Here is a 16,796-nt window from a genome sequence, read left to right as displayed (position 1 = left end):
GTGACGTATTTATGTTTTGTGCTGCCCTAGGCACTAAAAATTATGCTGCCCCTCAAAGGTTTTAGGCCTTTTTTCCACTTAATATTTTTTTGGGTCATTGTGTAAAATGTTTTTGTTTAATTGTGTTTTCATAACAATTCACAAGAAAATGGGCCAGCAAAACAATTGCATACAGGTGGTTTGAATTGCATGCATCTCATACCATTTTCTCCCTGAGAGAAGGGAGAGAAAAGAAGGGGGGGGGGGAAGGGAGGGAAAGGAAATCAGGAAGGGAGGGAAAGAGAAAGAGAAGAGAAAAGTGGTGAGGGAAAGAAAGGAGTGAAAGAAGGGAGTAAAGGAGGGAGTTTAGAGAAAGAAGGGAGGGAGGGAAAGAAAGGAGTGAGTCGAGGGAGGGAGGGAGGTCGAAAGAAGGGAGAGAGGAAGGGAGGGAAAGGAAATCAGGAAGGGAGGGAAAGAGAAAGAGAAGAGAAAAGTGGTGAGGGAAAGAAAGGAGTGAAAGAAGGGAGTAAAGGAGGGAGTTTAGAGAAAGAAGGGAGGGAGGGAAAGAAAGGAGTGAGTTGAGGGAGGGAGGGAGGGAGGGAGAAAGCAAAAGAAGGGAGAGAGGAAGGGAGGGAAAGAAGAATACACTTTGAAACAATCACTGCCCTTCACATGCAACAACATACAGTAATTACCATCATTCAAGTAATGAAACTTTTTAAGTGTCCGTTTCCTATTTACTCCGTGGGTTCATGAATGCAGAGAAAGCTAGCTATTAGTAGCTAACATACATTAGCACTGAGAGTTTATGATTAGACATCACAAGCTGAGCTAAGCAGTGCACAGGCGCATCCAGTCTGTTTGTTACTAAGACCTGCAATAAGCACTGCGCTTGCAGACCCACCACAGCTGATAAGGTGAGGCAGCATATCGACACAAGGTCTTCTCCTCCAGCCTTACCTTGGAAGCATATCCCTGGGCAAGTTTCTCACCAAGAACGCTTCCACTGCAAAAATGCCAGCGGCTCTAAATGAAGCAACGGTTTCAAGGAGCACTGCCTGTAAAGAGCGATCTTAATCAGCGCATGTGCCTTGTTTTCTCTGTAAAAGCCTGCACTTTATCACTCACTGTACTGTGTGCTGGCTTTTATAGAGCGGATAGGACAGATGTACTGCCATCCCAAATCTGCTGCCCTAGGCACCAGCCTTGTTAGCCTAGGCCATAATACGCCCTTGCATTTTACCCAGTTTTCAAGATTGTTACAATTGAGCAGCACACCCATTAAAAACCTGTACCACGTGCCTTATTGATTTTTTTATATTACTTAGTAATACTGTAAGCACACAAGTATCATTTTACACTTTCTCATATAGGATGCCTTATCTGTTACTCACACTGCCACAAATCTAAAATCTATTAAAGAAAAATAAAATGCAGAATATTTTTTTATGGGTTATGTCTATATGTATCACAAATATGTGCCCATTAAGAGTGATGGAGCATATTATAAAGTTGGGGGGCTTTGTTGGGGTGTCTGTGAATTTTTAAACTAATTATGAGTTTGTTACCAATCCATAAGAAGAGATGCTGAAGGTGTCATGAGCATGGTTGGACTGTTGTGGGTGTCATAGGCAGGGATGGACTGCAGTGGGTGTCATGGGTAGGATGGACTGCTGTTGGTGTCATTGGCAGGGTTGGACTGCAGTGGGTGTTATGGGCAGTTGGACTGCAGTGGGTGTCATGGGCAGGTTGGACTGCAGTGGGTGTCATGGGCAGGTTGGACTGCAGTGGGTGTCATTGGCAGGGTTAGAATACATGGGGTGTCATGGGCAGGTTGGACTGCAGTCAGTGTCATGGGCTGGTTGGACTGCAGTGGGTGTCATGGGCAGGTTGGACTGCAGTCAGTGTCATGGGCTGGTTGGACTGCAGTGGGTGTCATGGGCAGGTTGGACTGCAGTGGGTGTCATGGGCAGGTTGGACTGCAGTGGGTGTCATGGGCAGGTTGGACTGCAGTGGGTGTCATGGGCAGGCTGGAATGCAGTGGGTGCCATGGGCAGGTTGGACTGCAGTGGGTGTCATGGGCAGGTTGGACTGCAGTGGGTGTCATAGGCAGGGTTGGACTGCAGTGGGTGTCATGGGTAGGTTGGACTGCTGTGGGTGTCATTGGCAGTTTTGGACTGCAGTGGGTGCATGGACAGGTTGGACTGTAGTGGGTGTCATGAGCAGGGTTGAACTGTTTCTAGTGTCATGGGGAGGGCTGGACTGTTGCTGGTGTCATGGGGAGGGTTGGACTGCAGTGTGTGTCATGGGGAGGATTGGACTGCAGTGTGTGTCATGGGCAGGTTGGACTTCTGTGGGTGTTATGGACAGGTTGGACTGCAGTGGGTGTCCCATGGGCAGGTTGGACTGCAGTGGGTGTCCTGGGCAGGTTGGACTGCAGTGGGCGTCATTGGCAGGGTTGGACTGCAGTGGGTGTCATGGGCAGGTTGGACTGCAGTGGGTGTCATGGGCAGGTTGGACTGCAGTGGGTGTCATGGGCAGGTTGGACTGCAGTGGGTGTCATGGGCAGGTTGGACTGCAGTGGGTGTCATTGGCAGGGTTGGACCGCAAGTGGGTGTCATGGGCAGGTTGGACTGCAGTGGGTGTCATTGGCAGGGTTAGAATACATGGGGTGTCATGGGCAGGTTGGACTGCAGTCAGTGTCATGGGCTGGTTGGACTACAGTGGGTGTCATGGGCAGGTTGGACTGCAGTGGGTGTCATGGGCAGGTTGGACTGCACTGGTGTCATGGGCAGGTTGGACTGCAGTGGGTGTCATGGGCAGGCTGGAATGCAGTGGGTGTCATGGGCAGGTTGGACTGCAGTGGGTGTCATGGGCAGGTTGGGCTGCAGTGGGTGTCATAGGCAGGGTTGGACTGCAGTGGGTGTCATGGGTAGGTTGGACTGCTGTGGGTGTCATTGGCAGTTTTGGACTGCAGTGGGTGCATGGAGAGGTTGGACTGTAGTGGGTGTCATGAGCTGGGTTGAACTGTTTCTAGTGTCATGGGGAGGGCCTGGACTGTTGCTGGTGTCATGGGGAGGGTTGGACTGCAGTGTGTGTCATGGGCAGGTTGGACTTCTGTGGGTGTTATGGACAGGTTGGACTGCAGTGGGTGTCATGGGCAGTTGGACTGCAGTGGGTGTCCTGGGCAGGTTGGACTGCAGTGGGCGTCATTGGCAGGGTTGGACTGCAGTGGGTGTCATGGGCAGGTTGGACTGCAGTGGGTGTCATGGGCAGGTTGGACTGCAGTGGGTGTCATTGGCAGGATTGGACCGCAGCGGGTGTCATGGGCAGGTTGGACTGCAGTGGGGTGTCATTGGCAGGGTTAGAATGCATGGGGTGTCATGGGCAGGTTGGACTGCAGTCAGTGTCATGGGCTGGTTGGACTGCAGTGGGTGTCATGGGCAGGTTGGACTGCAGTGGGTGTCATGGGCAGGTTGGACTGCAGTGGGTGTCATGGGCAGGGTTGGACTGCAGTGGGTGTCATGGGTAGGTTGGACTGCTGGGGTGTGTCATTGGCAGTTTTGGACTGCAGTGGGTGCATGGGACAGGTTGGACTGTAGTGGGTGTCATGAGCAGGGTTGGACTGTTTCTAGTGTCCTGGGGAGGGCTAGGCTGTTGCTGGTGTCATGGGGAGGGTTGGACTGGAGTCTGTGTCATGGGGAGGGTTGGACTGCAGTGTGTGTCATGTCAGGTTGGACTGCTGTGGGTGTTATGGACAGTTTGGACTGCCAGTGGGTGTAATGGGCAGGTGGACTGCAGTGGGGTGTCATGGGCAGGTTGACTGCAGTGGGTGTCATGGGCAGGTTGGACTGCAGTGGGCGTCATTGGCAGGGTTGACTGCAGTGGGTGTCATTGGCAGGTTGGACTGCAGTGGGTGTCATGGGCAGGTTGGACTGCAGTGGGTGTCATGGGCAGGGTTGGACTGCAGTGGGTGTCATGGGTAGGTTGGACTGCTGTGGGTGTCATTGGCAGTGTTGGACTGCAGTGGGTATCATGGACAGTTTGGACTGTAGTGGGTTGTCCATGAGCAGGGTTGGACTGTTTCTAGTGTCATGGGGAGGGCTAGACCTGTTGCTGGTGTCATGGGGAGGGTTGGACTGCAGTGTGTGTCATGGGGAGGGTTGGACTGCAGTGTGTGTCATGGGCAGGTTGGACTGCTGTGGGTGTTAATGGACAATATAAAACATGACTGTTGCCCTGGTTATATCAACATTTAAGAATAATGCTCAAATCATTTGTACATAACTAAACATGAACATACAAATATTGATGTATAATCGCCAGTAAATGTTTGGAAGCTTTAGAAAAGTTAATTATAAATTGACACAAAATTATATGAAGTGGAATTGCACAGATCATTCAGTGATGCTGCTGGTTAAAGGGTGCAAATGTTAAAACTAGAATGCACATGAATGTGTTTGGTTTTTAAATACACATGTATACCAGAAACATCTTAGGCAGTCAATACTAAATTAATTTGCCATATTTTACTCTTGCTTTGATGATATATATTTTGCTTTTATGTAGATGTGCAGAAATTTTCATGAATAAACCATTTAATGGTCTGTTTCATATAGTTATTTGCTTGTCTGACCAATCTTAAGTGTTAGATAACCTGTTATATCCTGTTGAGTTTCTAATGTCTGCAAACTAACGCGGAGAAAACCACCTCAGCTGAATGCAAAGTTTCCACACAACACACTTCTTAGTATATAAATAGGGCCTACAATAGTTCTACTACAGTATGCTCACCCAAGGTGCACCTCACTTTGTATCGATCTTCAGCACAGGGGGCAGAACTACCATTGGTGCAGCAGGTGCAGTGGCATCAGGGCCCAAGTACTTGGGGGCCTATAGCAGCCAGTTTATAAATAGGCATGTGCCAGAATGTGTACAATCCAAATGCAGTGGAGCCTTTTATTAGTGAAGTTTGCAGATCTGTCTATGGGGTCAATTTATCAAATGCCGGGCGGACATGATTTGCTGTAGCGAATCATGTCCACCCAGCATCGCTAATGCCGACAGCGTATAACATTCCACAAGCATTTTTTGTGAAATGCTTGAAGTCTGCCACCTAATAGGTGGCGGACAAGTTTAAAGGGACCATAGAATTGTTATTGTTTTAAAAGATAGATAATCCCTTATTATTATTCCCCTGTTTTGCAAAACCAACACAGTTATATTAATATACTTTTTACCTCTGTGATTACCTTGTATCTAGGAACCTTCTTCCAGCCCACTGATCACATGACTGTGATGTTTATTATCTATTGTCTTAAATTTAGCATCGTTTTGTGCTAAATTTTAAATAACCCCCTGTGCCTGACACAGTGTAATCTATATGGCCCACGTGTACTTTCTGTTCTCTTTGTGTTGAAAAGAGATTTTAAAAAGCCTGTGATAAGAGGCAGCCCTCAAAGCTTAGAAATTGCATATGAGCCTACTATGTTTAGTTTAAACTAAGAATACCAAGAGAAAAAGCAATTTGATGATAAAAGTAATTTGGAAAGATGATTAAAATTAAAAGTCCTATCTGAATAATGAAAGTTTAATTTATACTAGACTGTCCCTTTAAGGAGCAGTGATCGCTGCTTGTTAACTCTACCCCTATATATCTACAGTACCTATCTATCTATGTATCTATGTATCTATCTATAATATCTCTCAATCTCTTTATTTATCTATGAAATCTCTATATCTTTCTATCTATCTATCCTCAAAATCATTTTACAGAGCAGCATGTATATTATTTACTATTGCTTACTACTGAGTTACCTTTGGGGGACTCAAAAAAAATTCCACCAGGGCCCTTCGCTGACTAGGTCCGGCTACTGCCTTCAGTCCCCCTTTGTATACAAATGAGTAATATTTAGTACGTTAGTTGTCATTTCATTTAGTTAGGATGAATTTGAAGCATGTTACTTACAAAACTGTGCTGTCTTCTGGCATTTCACTTTCTTTTTATATTTTATATCTATATTTAGTCAGCTTCTTTATTTATAGAAATCTTTGTTTAGTACATTCATTACAGATAATGTATTTCTTAATTAACTGTACCAAATGTTTGCTTGACAGTTGATATTTGTTTATGCAATTTTTAGTTTTCTATTTATCAAATGTCTCATTCAGATATTACATTAGAATTAAAACTTTCAAATGTTAAATAATGGGAATTAATGGAAATGAAATATTTATGTTACATTCAAAGGATTTGAGGGTTTGGCGGTTACGGTCAAGGCGTACTGTCCCACAAGATTCAGGACAGTCGGAATGTCTGTTTAAATATAAGATGCTCGCTCTCTCTTTCTCGCTGTCTCTCCTCTATCTCTCTCTCCCTCTATCTCTCTCACTCTCCTATATCTCTCTCACTCTTCTCTCTCTCATCTTATTCTACATTATTGTAATACATGCGTGCATGATGCGTCACACTTTTGTGACCATTGATGTGAAATGATGCTCTAAGCAGTTAGGTGAACATGTTGATACATCTGCCTGTAAAAATGACAACTTAAGCTGGTTTAATGCCTTTTGGTTTTGTATTCTTGTAGGCCCAGAAAAGACAGATGAATTTCTCTTAGCCAGATTCAAAGGTGATGGAGTACGATATAAAGCGAAATTAATTGGCATAGACGATGTCCCTGAAGCCAGAGGAGACAAAATGAGCCAAGACTCCATGATGAAATTAAAGGTGCGTATTCCAGTAAAGGAAGAGAATTGGCAGAATCCTGTCTCCTGAGAAAAAAAACATTTACAGAGGAGGGCAGTTTGCTTTGTAATCAACGCTCAGTGAATAAGTTTGAATGTGTAAATGCTGTTTCATGCTTGATCCATCATTCCTGGTAAAAAATAACCTTATCATAATATCCAGCCCTTATATTTTACACATTGCCAGGATTTCTCATTGTTCCTCCTCCATTCCAAAAGCAATTTGTTTTATCTGTCTCGCTCCTCTTGCATATTTACCAGCTGGAAGCATTTTTTTTGTGTGTAGGTGATAAAAGGAGAAAGCTTAGATATGCAGGCTTGTGCAGTGCTATCACAGAAGCAGTTTCATTTTTCTTTGGAAAGTAGATCATGCTGCTGTGTAAACGAAATTGAGAAATTATATATATTTTTTTATGCAATGCAAAGGGTGTGGAAACACAATGAGTTATTCTCATGTGTTTTTTTTATTTAATTGAAGGTCCCTCTAGGATGTTTTTTGCTGACACCAAGGACATGTGGTTAAAGAGACACGAAACCCAATTTCTTTCTTTCATGATATAGAAAGAGCACACAATTTTAAACCACTGTCTAATTTACTTTTATGATCCAAATTTGCTTCATTCTCTTGATATCCTTTGTTGAAAATGTATCTACATAGGCTTGGTGGCTGCACATATATGCCTTGTTTGGCTCACCCATGTGCTTTTCTATTTGTTCAACAAAGAACACCTAAAGAATGAAGCAAATGAGATAACAGAAGTCAATTAGAATGTTGTTTAAAATTGTATTCTCTATCTGATTTATGAAAGAAAAATTTGGGGTTTCATTTCCCTTTAAGCGTTTTTAGACCAACTTCTATAGCTTAGAGAAGGTTTACTGGGGGGTGGGGGGTGCTAGGGACATGTCTGATGCCTTGCTATAGAATAACATGTCAGCCATTAAAACAATTTAACATCTTGTTTGCTGCAATTGTTTTTCAAAAGCCAAACCAACCAGCAACAACTTGCCTCATTGAGTCTGCAGACAAAAAGGTCATTAAGTTTGTATAATTGTTTTCCAGCTGTTATATGTTAAAAACCCTATTAGGTACAGACATGCAGCAGCGTTAGCCTTGATAAGTCTACAGGGTGCATTTCTAATTTTAAAGGACACTAAACCCACATTTTTTCTTTAATGATTCAGATAGAACATGCAATTTTTAAACAACTTTCTAATTTACTCTCATTTTTCATCGCTCTCTTGCTATCTATTTAAAAAGCAGGGATGTAAAGCCTAAGAGCCAGCCCATTTTTGGTTGAGAACCTGGGTTATGCTTGCTTATTGATTTGCTAACTGTATCCACCAATAAGCAAGCACTATCCATGGTGCTGAACATAAATTGGGCTGGCTCCTAAGCTTTAAATTCCTACTTTTTAAATAAAAATAGCAAGAGAACAAATAAAAATTGATTGTAAATTAGAAAGTTGCTTAAAAATTGCATTCTCTATCTGAATTATTAAAGAAAGATATTGGGTTTAGTATCCCTTTAAGAATGATAAAATGCACAATTTGACTAAAAATGTTAAACTATTAAAAGCTCAGTGTGTTTACTCTTTACTGTCTCTTTAAATTTGAGAGCCACAACAACTCCTCTAATGATCTCCATTTGCAACACACATGGATATTCTTTTTGCACAACTGTCTAAAAATGATCATCAAACTGATTAAATCGGAGTAAATATGTTACCAAAATGAGCACTGCTGTGTGATTACAATTACTCATTGGCAAGAATTTTATATTTAATGTGCAACCAGAAGAGTTTAAAGGGACAGTATAGACCAATTGTCATATAACTGCATGTAATAGACACTACTATAAAGAAGAATATGCACAGATACTGATCTAAAAATCCAGTAAAAAAAGTTTAAAAACTTACAAAGAAGCTCCCAATTTAGCACTGCTGAGGAGGTTAGGCTGGGACACCCACTGAAATGGGCTGAGAAAGCAGGAAGAGAAGATACCCCCACAACTTGCAATATCGTTCACTGCTGAATGCGGAAGTAGGGGGCTATTTTCTGTATTCGTCTCTTTTCGGAGCCAAATATGTTTTTATGCAAGTGAAACACACTAAACTCTGTGCAAAACCAACTTGCACAAGAGGGAATAGCCTCCTACCTTCGCATTTGCCAGTGAACGAAACTGCCGAATATGCAAGAGAGAGATATTAAAGGGACATGAAACCCATTTTTTTTTTCTTTCATGATTTAGAAAGAGCATGCAATTTTAAACAACTTTCTAATTTACTTCTATTATCTAATTTGCTTCATTCTCTTGATATCCTTTGCTGAAAAGCATATCTAGATAGGCTCAGTAGCTGCTGATTGGTGGCTGCACGTAGATGCCTCTTGTGATTGTCTCACGCATGTACATTGCTATTTTTTCAACAAAGGATATCTGAAGAATAAAGCAAATTAGATAATAGAAGTAAATTGGAATGTTGTTTAAAACCTGAATCATGAAAGAAAATGTTTGGGTTTAATGTCCCTTTAAATTAAAATACATTTTTCTTCTAAGCAAAGAACAAAGGTATTTCAAGTTTTTCTATTTAAAAACTAAACAAACATATTCAACATATTTGACTAGAAAGAGCTCAAAAGTGTACATACTGTATATGTGAATATACTGTATGTGTTTATATATATGTTTGTGCGCCCATTCTTATAAACACATGTAAACACATTTATACATACATATACATACAAATAAATACATATATATGTTTGTGCGCACATTCTTATAAACACATGTAAACACATTTATACGTACATATACATACAAATAAATACATATATATGTTTGTGCTCCCATTCTTATAAACACATGTAAACACATTTATACGTACATATACATACAAATAAATTTATATTTATGTTTGTGCGCACATTCTTATAAACACATGTAAACACATTTATACGTACATATACATACAAATAAATACATATATATGTTTGTGCGCACATTCTTATAAACACATGTAAACACATTTATACGTACATATACATACAAATAAATACATATATATGTTTGTGCGCACATTCTTATAAACACATGTAAACACATTTATACGTACATATACATACAAATAAATACATATATATGTAGACTTTTGAGCCTTTCCAAATCAGACACCTTGACATTTACATATTCCTTTTAAACATGTTTTTAACTTTATATATATTGTATATTTAATGTGTTAAACTTTATTTTAATATGTTTTACATGGATTCTTTTATTCCAGCTCTTTACTTTCCACTTGTAATATGAGCGATGTTTTGTGAGGCCGTGATGTCCATTGAAAGCATAGTGCATGTTAAAGTGATGTCAGCCGCGCTAAACATTCTCTGGTTATTCAGGTTTACCATTGACTTGTAACACCAGATTTCACGCTAATCCTAGCACGGTCCGGCGATATTGAAAGCACACCCTGCAGTATCAATAGCGTTCCATAGGGGTCAGCAACCTTCGGCTCCCAGATGTTTTGGAACTACATTTCCCATGATGCTCAGACAGCCTAAAGAGTGTCTCAGCATCATGGGAAATGTAGTTCCAAAACATCTGGGAGCCGAAGGTTGCCGACCCGGCCATAGTTACTACCCCAAATAAAATGCAAATTTTGCTTTAACCTTAGTCACATTTTATTTCTCTCCTTTTGAAATGTCGTCAGATTTCTTTGCCTAAGCCAGGCAAGTGGCATATGATCCTAAGTAGATTATACTTTAAAATCTACTTAGCACAATTCCATTTTTTTTTTCCTCAACAAATATTACACTGTAGCCATTGAAATGCCACATCTTTTGTCGTGTACTGATTTTGTCGCCATGGGCAACTATAAATCATTTGCATTTTATATTAATCTTTTGTTTCTAGGGAATGGCAGTGGCAGCTCGTTCTCAAGGACAACACAAACAGAGGATCTGGGTCAACATTTCACTTTCTGGAATAAAAATCATCGATGAAAAAACTGGAGTAAGTATTTATATTAAAGACCCTGAGCTGCAAAAAATAAGCAACATTTTATTAACAAGATGTTTTTAAAACATTTTGTGTTTGTTGTTTTTTGCAATTTAGTCCTTAATTTCTAATATTTATATTCTGTGCACATACAACAATGACTTTAACAACATCCCTTTAAGTTTTTTATTATCAAATTTTCTTGTTATCCTTTGTTGAAAAGCAGGAAGGTAAGTTTGGGAGCATGCACGTGTCTTCAGCAGTTTTGCAAAAAAATTATACATTAGCAAGAGCATTAGATGACAGCACTATTTCCTGTCATGCAGTTCTCCAGACGTGCATGCTCATTGCTACCTACATCTGTTCAACAAAGAATAACACGAGAACCAAGTAAATTGGAAACTTTTTTTAAGCTTTATCTAAATCGTGAAAGAAAACATTGTGCAGTGTGAATGGTACAGTCTGGGGCGTCATTATGCAGTGTGAATGGTACCGTCTGGGGTGTTATTATGCACTGTGAATGTTACAGTCTGGGGTGTCATTATGCACTGTGAATGGTACAGTCTGGGGTGTCATTGTGCAGTGTGAATGGTACAGTGTGGGGGGCATTGTGCAGTGTGAATGGTACAGTCTGTGATGTCATTATGCACTGTGAATGGTACAGTCTGGGGTGTAATTATGCAGTGTGAATTGTACAGTCTGGGGTGTCATTGTGCAGTGTGAATGGTACAGTCTGGGGTGTCATTGTGCAGTGTGAATGGTACTGTCTGGGGCGTCATTATGCAGTGTGAATGGTACTGTCTGGGGTGTCATTATGCAGTGTGAATGGTACAGTCTGGGTTGTCATTGTGCAGTGTGAATGGTACTGTCTGGGGCGTCATTATGCAGTGTGAATGGTACTGTCTGGGGTGTCATTATGCAGTGTGAATGGTACTGTCTGGGGTGTTATTATGCAGTGTGAATGGTACTGTCTGGGGTGTCATTATGCAGTGTGAATGGTACAGTATGGGATGTCATTATGCAGTGTGAATGGTACAGTCTGGGGTGTCATTATGCAGTGTGAATGGTACAGTCTGGGGTGTCATTATGCAGTGTGAATGGTACAGTCTGGGGCGTCATTATGCAGTGTGAATGGTACAGTCTGGGGCGTCATTATGCAGTGTGAATGGTACAGTCTGGGGTGTCATTATGCAGTGTGAATGGTACAGTCTGGGGCGTCATTGTGCAGTGTGAATGGTACTGTCTGGGGCGTCTTAATGCAGTGTGAATGGTACTGTCTGGGGCGTCATTATGCAGTGTGAATGGTACAGTCTGGGGTGTCATTATGCAGTGTGAATGGTACTGTCTGGGGCGTCATTATGCAGTGTGAATGGTACAGTATGGGGCGTCATTATGCAGTGTGGAATGTACTGTCTGGGGTGTCATTATGCAGTGTGAATGGTACTGTCTGGGGTGTCATTATGCAGTGCGAATGGTACTGTCTGGGGTGTCATTATGCAGTGTGAATGGTACAGTATGGGGTGTCATTATGCAGTGTGAATGGTACTGTCTGGGGTGTCATTATGCAGTGTGAATGGTACTGTCTGGGGTGTCATTATGCAGTGTGAATGGTACAGTCTAGGGCGTCATTATGCAGTGTGAATGGTACAGTCTGGGGCGTCATTATGCAGTGTGAATGGTACAGTCTGGGGCGTCATTATGCAGTGTGAATGGTACAGTCTGGGGCGTCATTATGCAGTGTGAATGGTACAGTCTGGAGTGTCATTGTGCAGTGTGAATGGTACAGTCTGGGGTGTCATTGTGCAGTGTGAATGGTACAGTCTAGAGTATCATATAGGCATGGAGGAGGAGCTGTGACAGTCTTTAGAGGTTATTGGCAAGACTGATCTGATATACAGGGTTAGTGTGTTACCTCTTGGTTTTGTTTAGTTACAGCTTATGGTGTTGCCTCTGTGTTGGTTTCTTTCGGTAGGATTTAAAATAAAAACATTTCTTTCATGATTCAGATAAAGAACACATTTTTAAACAACTTTCCAGTTTACTTCTATTTTATAGTTTGCTTCATTCTCTTGGTATCCTTTGTTAAAAAAGCAGTCATGTACAACTGAGAGCTAGCTAAGTGCATTAGGTGAGCCAATAACATGAGGATTATATGTGCAGCCACTAATCAGCATCTCCTGAGCCTACCTAGGTATCCTTTTTCAACAAAGCATACTAAGAGAACAAAACAAATGTGAAAATAGAAGTAAATTGCAAAGTTGTTAAAAATCACGTTTTATCTGAATCATGAAAGAAAAAAAATGGGTTTCATGTCCCTTTAAAGATCTTTATGTAAAATGGTTTAGCTGTATCTCGACTTTTAACCTCTTGAGTGCAGAGGATGATGCATGTTATTGGATTTAAGGACTTTTATATAAAACGTTACAATGCATCTGAGATAAAGGGGTACACTTAATAAGCAGCGTATGCTGCTGTTTCCGTCGGAAACATAAGTTAAGAAGCAGCAGTCGTAAGATCGCTTCTCCTTAACTCAGAGGGTGGCGGACTACAGTCATCCCAATCGGATACGATCGGGATGATTGACACCCCCTGCTAGAGCCCGATTGGCCGAGAATGTGCAGGGGGCGGCATTGCACAGGAATTGCACAACTACAGCGAATTATGTCTGCCGACATTTGATAAATCTACCCCATATGCCGTTTTACCATTACAGGATGTACCTATCGTAGTTTACCTGTGGCTCGGCTTTTAACTGAAGCTGATGCATTGTTGTCCCAGGCACTAGTCTCTAACAACACTATCCTGCTGGGATTTGCCCTTTCTATGCAGATCCTAAGCACCTTCCCCACTGCAGCAGCAAAGAAGGGGGTCTGCAGTCTCCATATCTATCACTTCAATTTCAAAAGATTTCATACCTTACAATACAATCTTGTTCTCAACTGAACCACAATAGCTCCTGGATTTATGCCCTGAAACCTTTTTTCATACACATTTAAAAAGTCATCAATTTACAAAACAGCTGGATACAAGTCGTAAAACACTTCTGCTCAGTTGTTCTCTAGTTGATTGGAACATGGAATTCCAGTAAATGTAGTGCAGTGGTGTGCTGTGAATAGACACATTTACTGTTACAAGTTTACAAACTTTGATGTTTTACAGCTGTTTAAATATCGTTTTTTAAACCACATTGTGAATAAGGAGGGGGTGTGAATTCAACATATAAATGGTATAAAGTATCAACAGATGCTTGTTTCAAATTACAATTAAAGAAATTAAGAATCATAAATACAACTTTTTTTTTTTGCTAAACAATAAATAGACAGGAATATTCTAACAAGACCTTTATAAATTAGTTTAAGAATAAGTCATCAAACTATTAGCAGATTGGCATCATTATTTTTCAGATTAACAACAGATAACAAGAGAAGGAAGAAAAAATATTAATAGAAGTAAATTTGAAAGTTGTTTAAATCGCATGTTCTATGTGAATCATTAAAAAAATTGGGTTTCATATCTATTTAACTTGTGTCACCTGTATAAGGCACAAACTGATCAGTTGAGCATGACCTGTTCTATTGGTTGACAGAGCCACAACTCCACAAACACAGTCTTGGGGATCGATTAATCAACCCCCAAACCCCCCGTATGCATCTGTTTCCGTGCAAGCCTTCTCGCTCGCCGGAAACATGAGTTAAGAAGCAGCGGTCATAAGACCGCTGCTCCATAACTCATCTGCCACCTCTGAGGCGTGGACAACAATCAGCCTGATCGGATATGATCAGATTGATTGAAACCCCCTGCTAGTGGCCGATAGGCAGCGAATCAGCATGGGGCGGCATTGCACAAGCATTTCACGAGAAATGCTTGTGCAATGATAAATGCTGACAGCATATGCTGACAGCATTTATCGATGTGCGGCAGACACGATCAGCTACAGCGGATCTTGTCCACTCACACTATGATAAATCGGCCCCTTGGACTTCATTTACTGAAGCTTTAATTTATGAAATAACCGCACCCTGCAATATAAATGATTGGTTCATAGTTCTTTTGTGAATATAATACCAATCTGTATTTGGTTGGATACTCAAACATTTTTGTTTAGATAAAATAATAATAACCTCTTTTATGTTGTTTTTTTTTTGTTTGTTTGTTTTCTTTGATAAAGCTAAGCTCCTAGTTTCATTAAACATCTATCTAGGTCTGACACATGAACACAGTTGATGCATGAAACCCAGCATAGTTATTTCACACTTCATTCAGACTTAAAATAAACAAATAATATGAATATTCAGAAAACACTAAAAGAACAGAGTTGAACCCAAAATAGTAGAATATAGCCAAGAACTATAATATTCAAAACTTTAAAAGTTTGACACTGTACAGTATGTGCAGGATGTAAATGTCACAGAGAGAGAGCCCAGCCCATATGATATATTGTTCCTGCAGTAGGTCTGAACACGGTGCACTTGTATTAGCTGTTTGCCTAAGTACAGTGTCCTTTTTAAGACAGAATTATTCAGCTCTATCTGAATCATGCAAGTTTAATTTGGACTTTCCTATCCCTTTAAGTAGAAAACTAGTTTAAAGTACACTGTCCCCTTAATTGTACTTGACTAATTAGAGGAATGCAGTGGCACATTTAGGTTTGTGCTGGAGGCACAGATAAATAAACAGGCCCCTTATCTGAACCATCTTCTTCTTGACAAAAACAGAATGGTCTTTAACTTGCCCCAGTCATTTACATATGATATGATAGATCCATTTTTATCAACAACATTTAATACAGTGATTAACTCCTTTGTATAAGCAACATAAAGAGCTCTGACTCACCTTTTCCAATACTTTACATATTCAACAGCAGGTAGCAGCCTCCTGTCAGCTACAAATTATGTATTGGTTGAGCACATTTTTGTCAGCTATATAAGCATCACTGATTAGACCTTTTTGTTTCATATACAGCAGTGATTAACTCTTTGCTGCCAGCCATGTCTATGCCAGTAATATTTCTCTTCTTGTTGACTTTATGATGAGCAGTGAGTTTTGCCAATCACATATAAAGAATTAATCTGTTCTATCTTGCAAAGAATACAATTAAAGGGACATACAACTCAAACATTTTCTTTCATGATTCAGATAGAGAATACCATTTTAAACAACTTTCTAATTAACTTCTATTCGTTCTAATTTCGTTCTATTCGTTCTAATTTCGTTCTCTTGGTATTATTTGTTGAAGGAGCAGCAATGCACTACTGGTTTCTAACTGAACACATGGGTGAGGCAATGACAATCAGTATATATATATATGCAGCCGCCAATCAGCAGTTAGAACCTTTCAGCAAAGTGTTACAAGAGAAGGGAGCAAATTAAATAATAGAAGTAAATTAGAAAGTTATTTAAAATGATAAAATGATATTCTGTATCTGAAACATGAAAGAATTTTTTGGGGTTTCATGTCCCTTTAACTAAACTCTTCTTGGACTCTCACCAGTAATATTGGGCTCAACTAGTGGCTGCATAGCCTCCTTTGTCTGTTTGTTATCCGACACTGCTCACCAGCAGGCTTTGTGAAAAAAAAATCTTAATACATTCTCTTGTCAAAAATACATATGGTATTTAATATTAATTCAATTATATGGATGGGCGAATATGCTGAAAGTGTAATTCGTTTGGTAAAACAAATAGTGCTGTGGACATTCGTTTTGAAAAATAAAATGTTGCTAAGAATAAAAATCCATTAAAATTTGGTAATCAAATGTTATTTCCGGTTTTCGAATGTTACTTTCATTTTCGAATGTTCATATTAATATCGAATATCCACATTTGAAATTTCGAATATAACATTCGATTTAACAAATACTATTGAGAAGTTCAATAATTAATGTGGTAGGGAACTTAGTCAATTGATACATAATAGATATAAATATATCAATTTGAATGTTTCTATTTCGAATATTGCATAATTCGAATATTACATTTAAAGAGAGCGTTAGAAATACTATTACATTAAGCGAATGTTAAAATGTTGTACAAACATTCGAAACTAACAAACAAATGTGTTCAAATTCGATTCATTTTT

General features: G+C 40.2%; 1 protein-coding gene across 1 annotated transcript in view; it reads left to right on the top strand.

Moving 5' to 3' along the window:
- Positions 1-1,804: 1,804 nt before the first annotated feature.
- LOC128644090 (disabled homolog 2-like) overlaps positions 1,805-16,796 on the top strand; it is a 168,682-nt gene continuing 153,690 nt past the window's right edge. The window contains exons 1-3 of the mRNA XM_053696807.1: positions 1,805-2,036; positions 6,570-6,709; positions 10,634-10,732. Coding sequence (XP_053552782.1) covers positions 1,805-2,036; positions 6,570-6,709; positions 10,634-10,732 — 471 coding nt within the window. The remainder of the gene's footprint in view (positions 2,037-6,569; positions 6,710-10,633; positions 10,733-16,796) is intronic.

Source organism: Bombina bombina, unplaced genomic scaffold, assembly GCF_027579735.1.
Source record: "Bombina bombina isolate aBomBom1 unplaced genomic scaffold, aBomBom1.pri scaffold_627, whole genome shotgun sequence".
In the NCBI taxonomy this organism is placed as follows: Eukaryota; Metazoa; Chordata; class Amphibia; order Anura; family Bombinatoridae; genus Bombina; species Bombina bombina.
The sequence above is the reverse complement of the archived record's forward strand: the minus strand, read 5'-3'. Positions and strand labels throughout refer to the sequence as shown.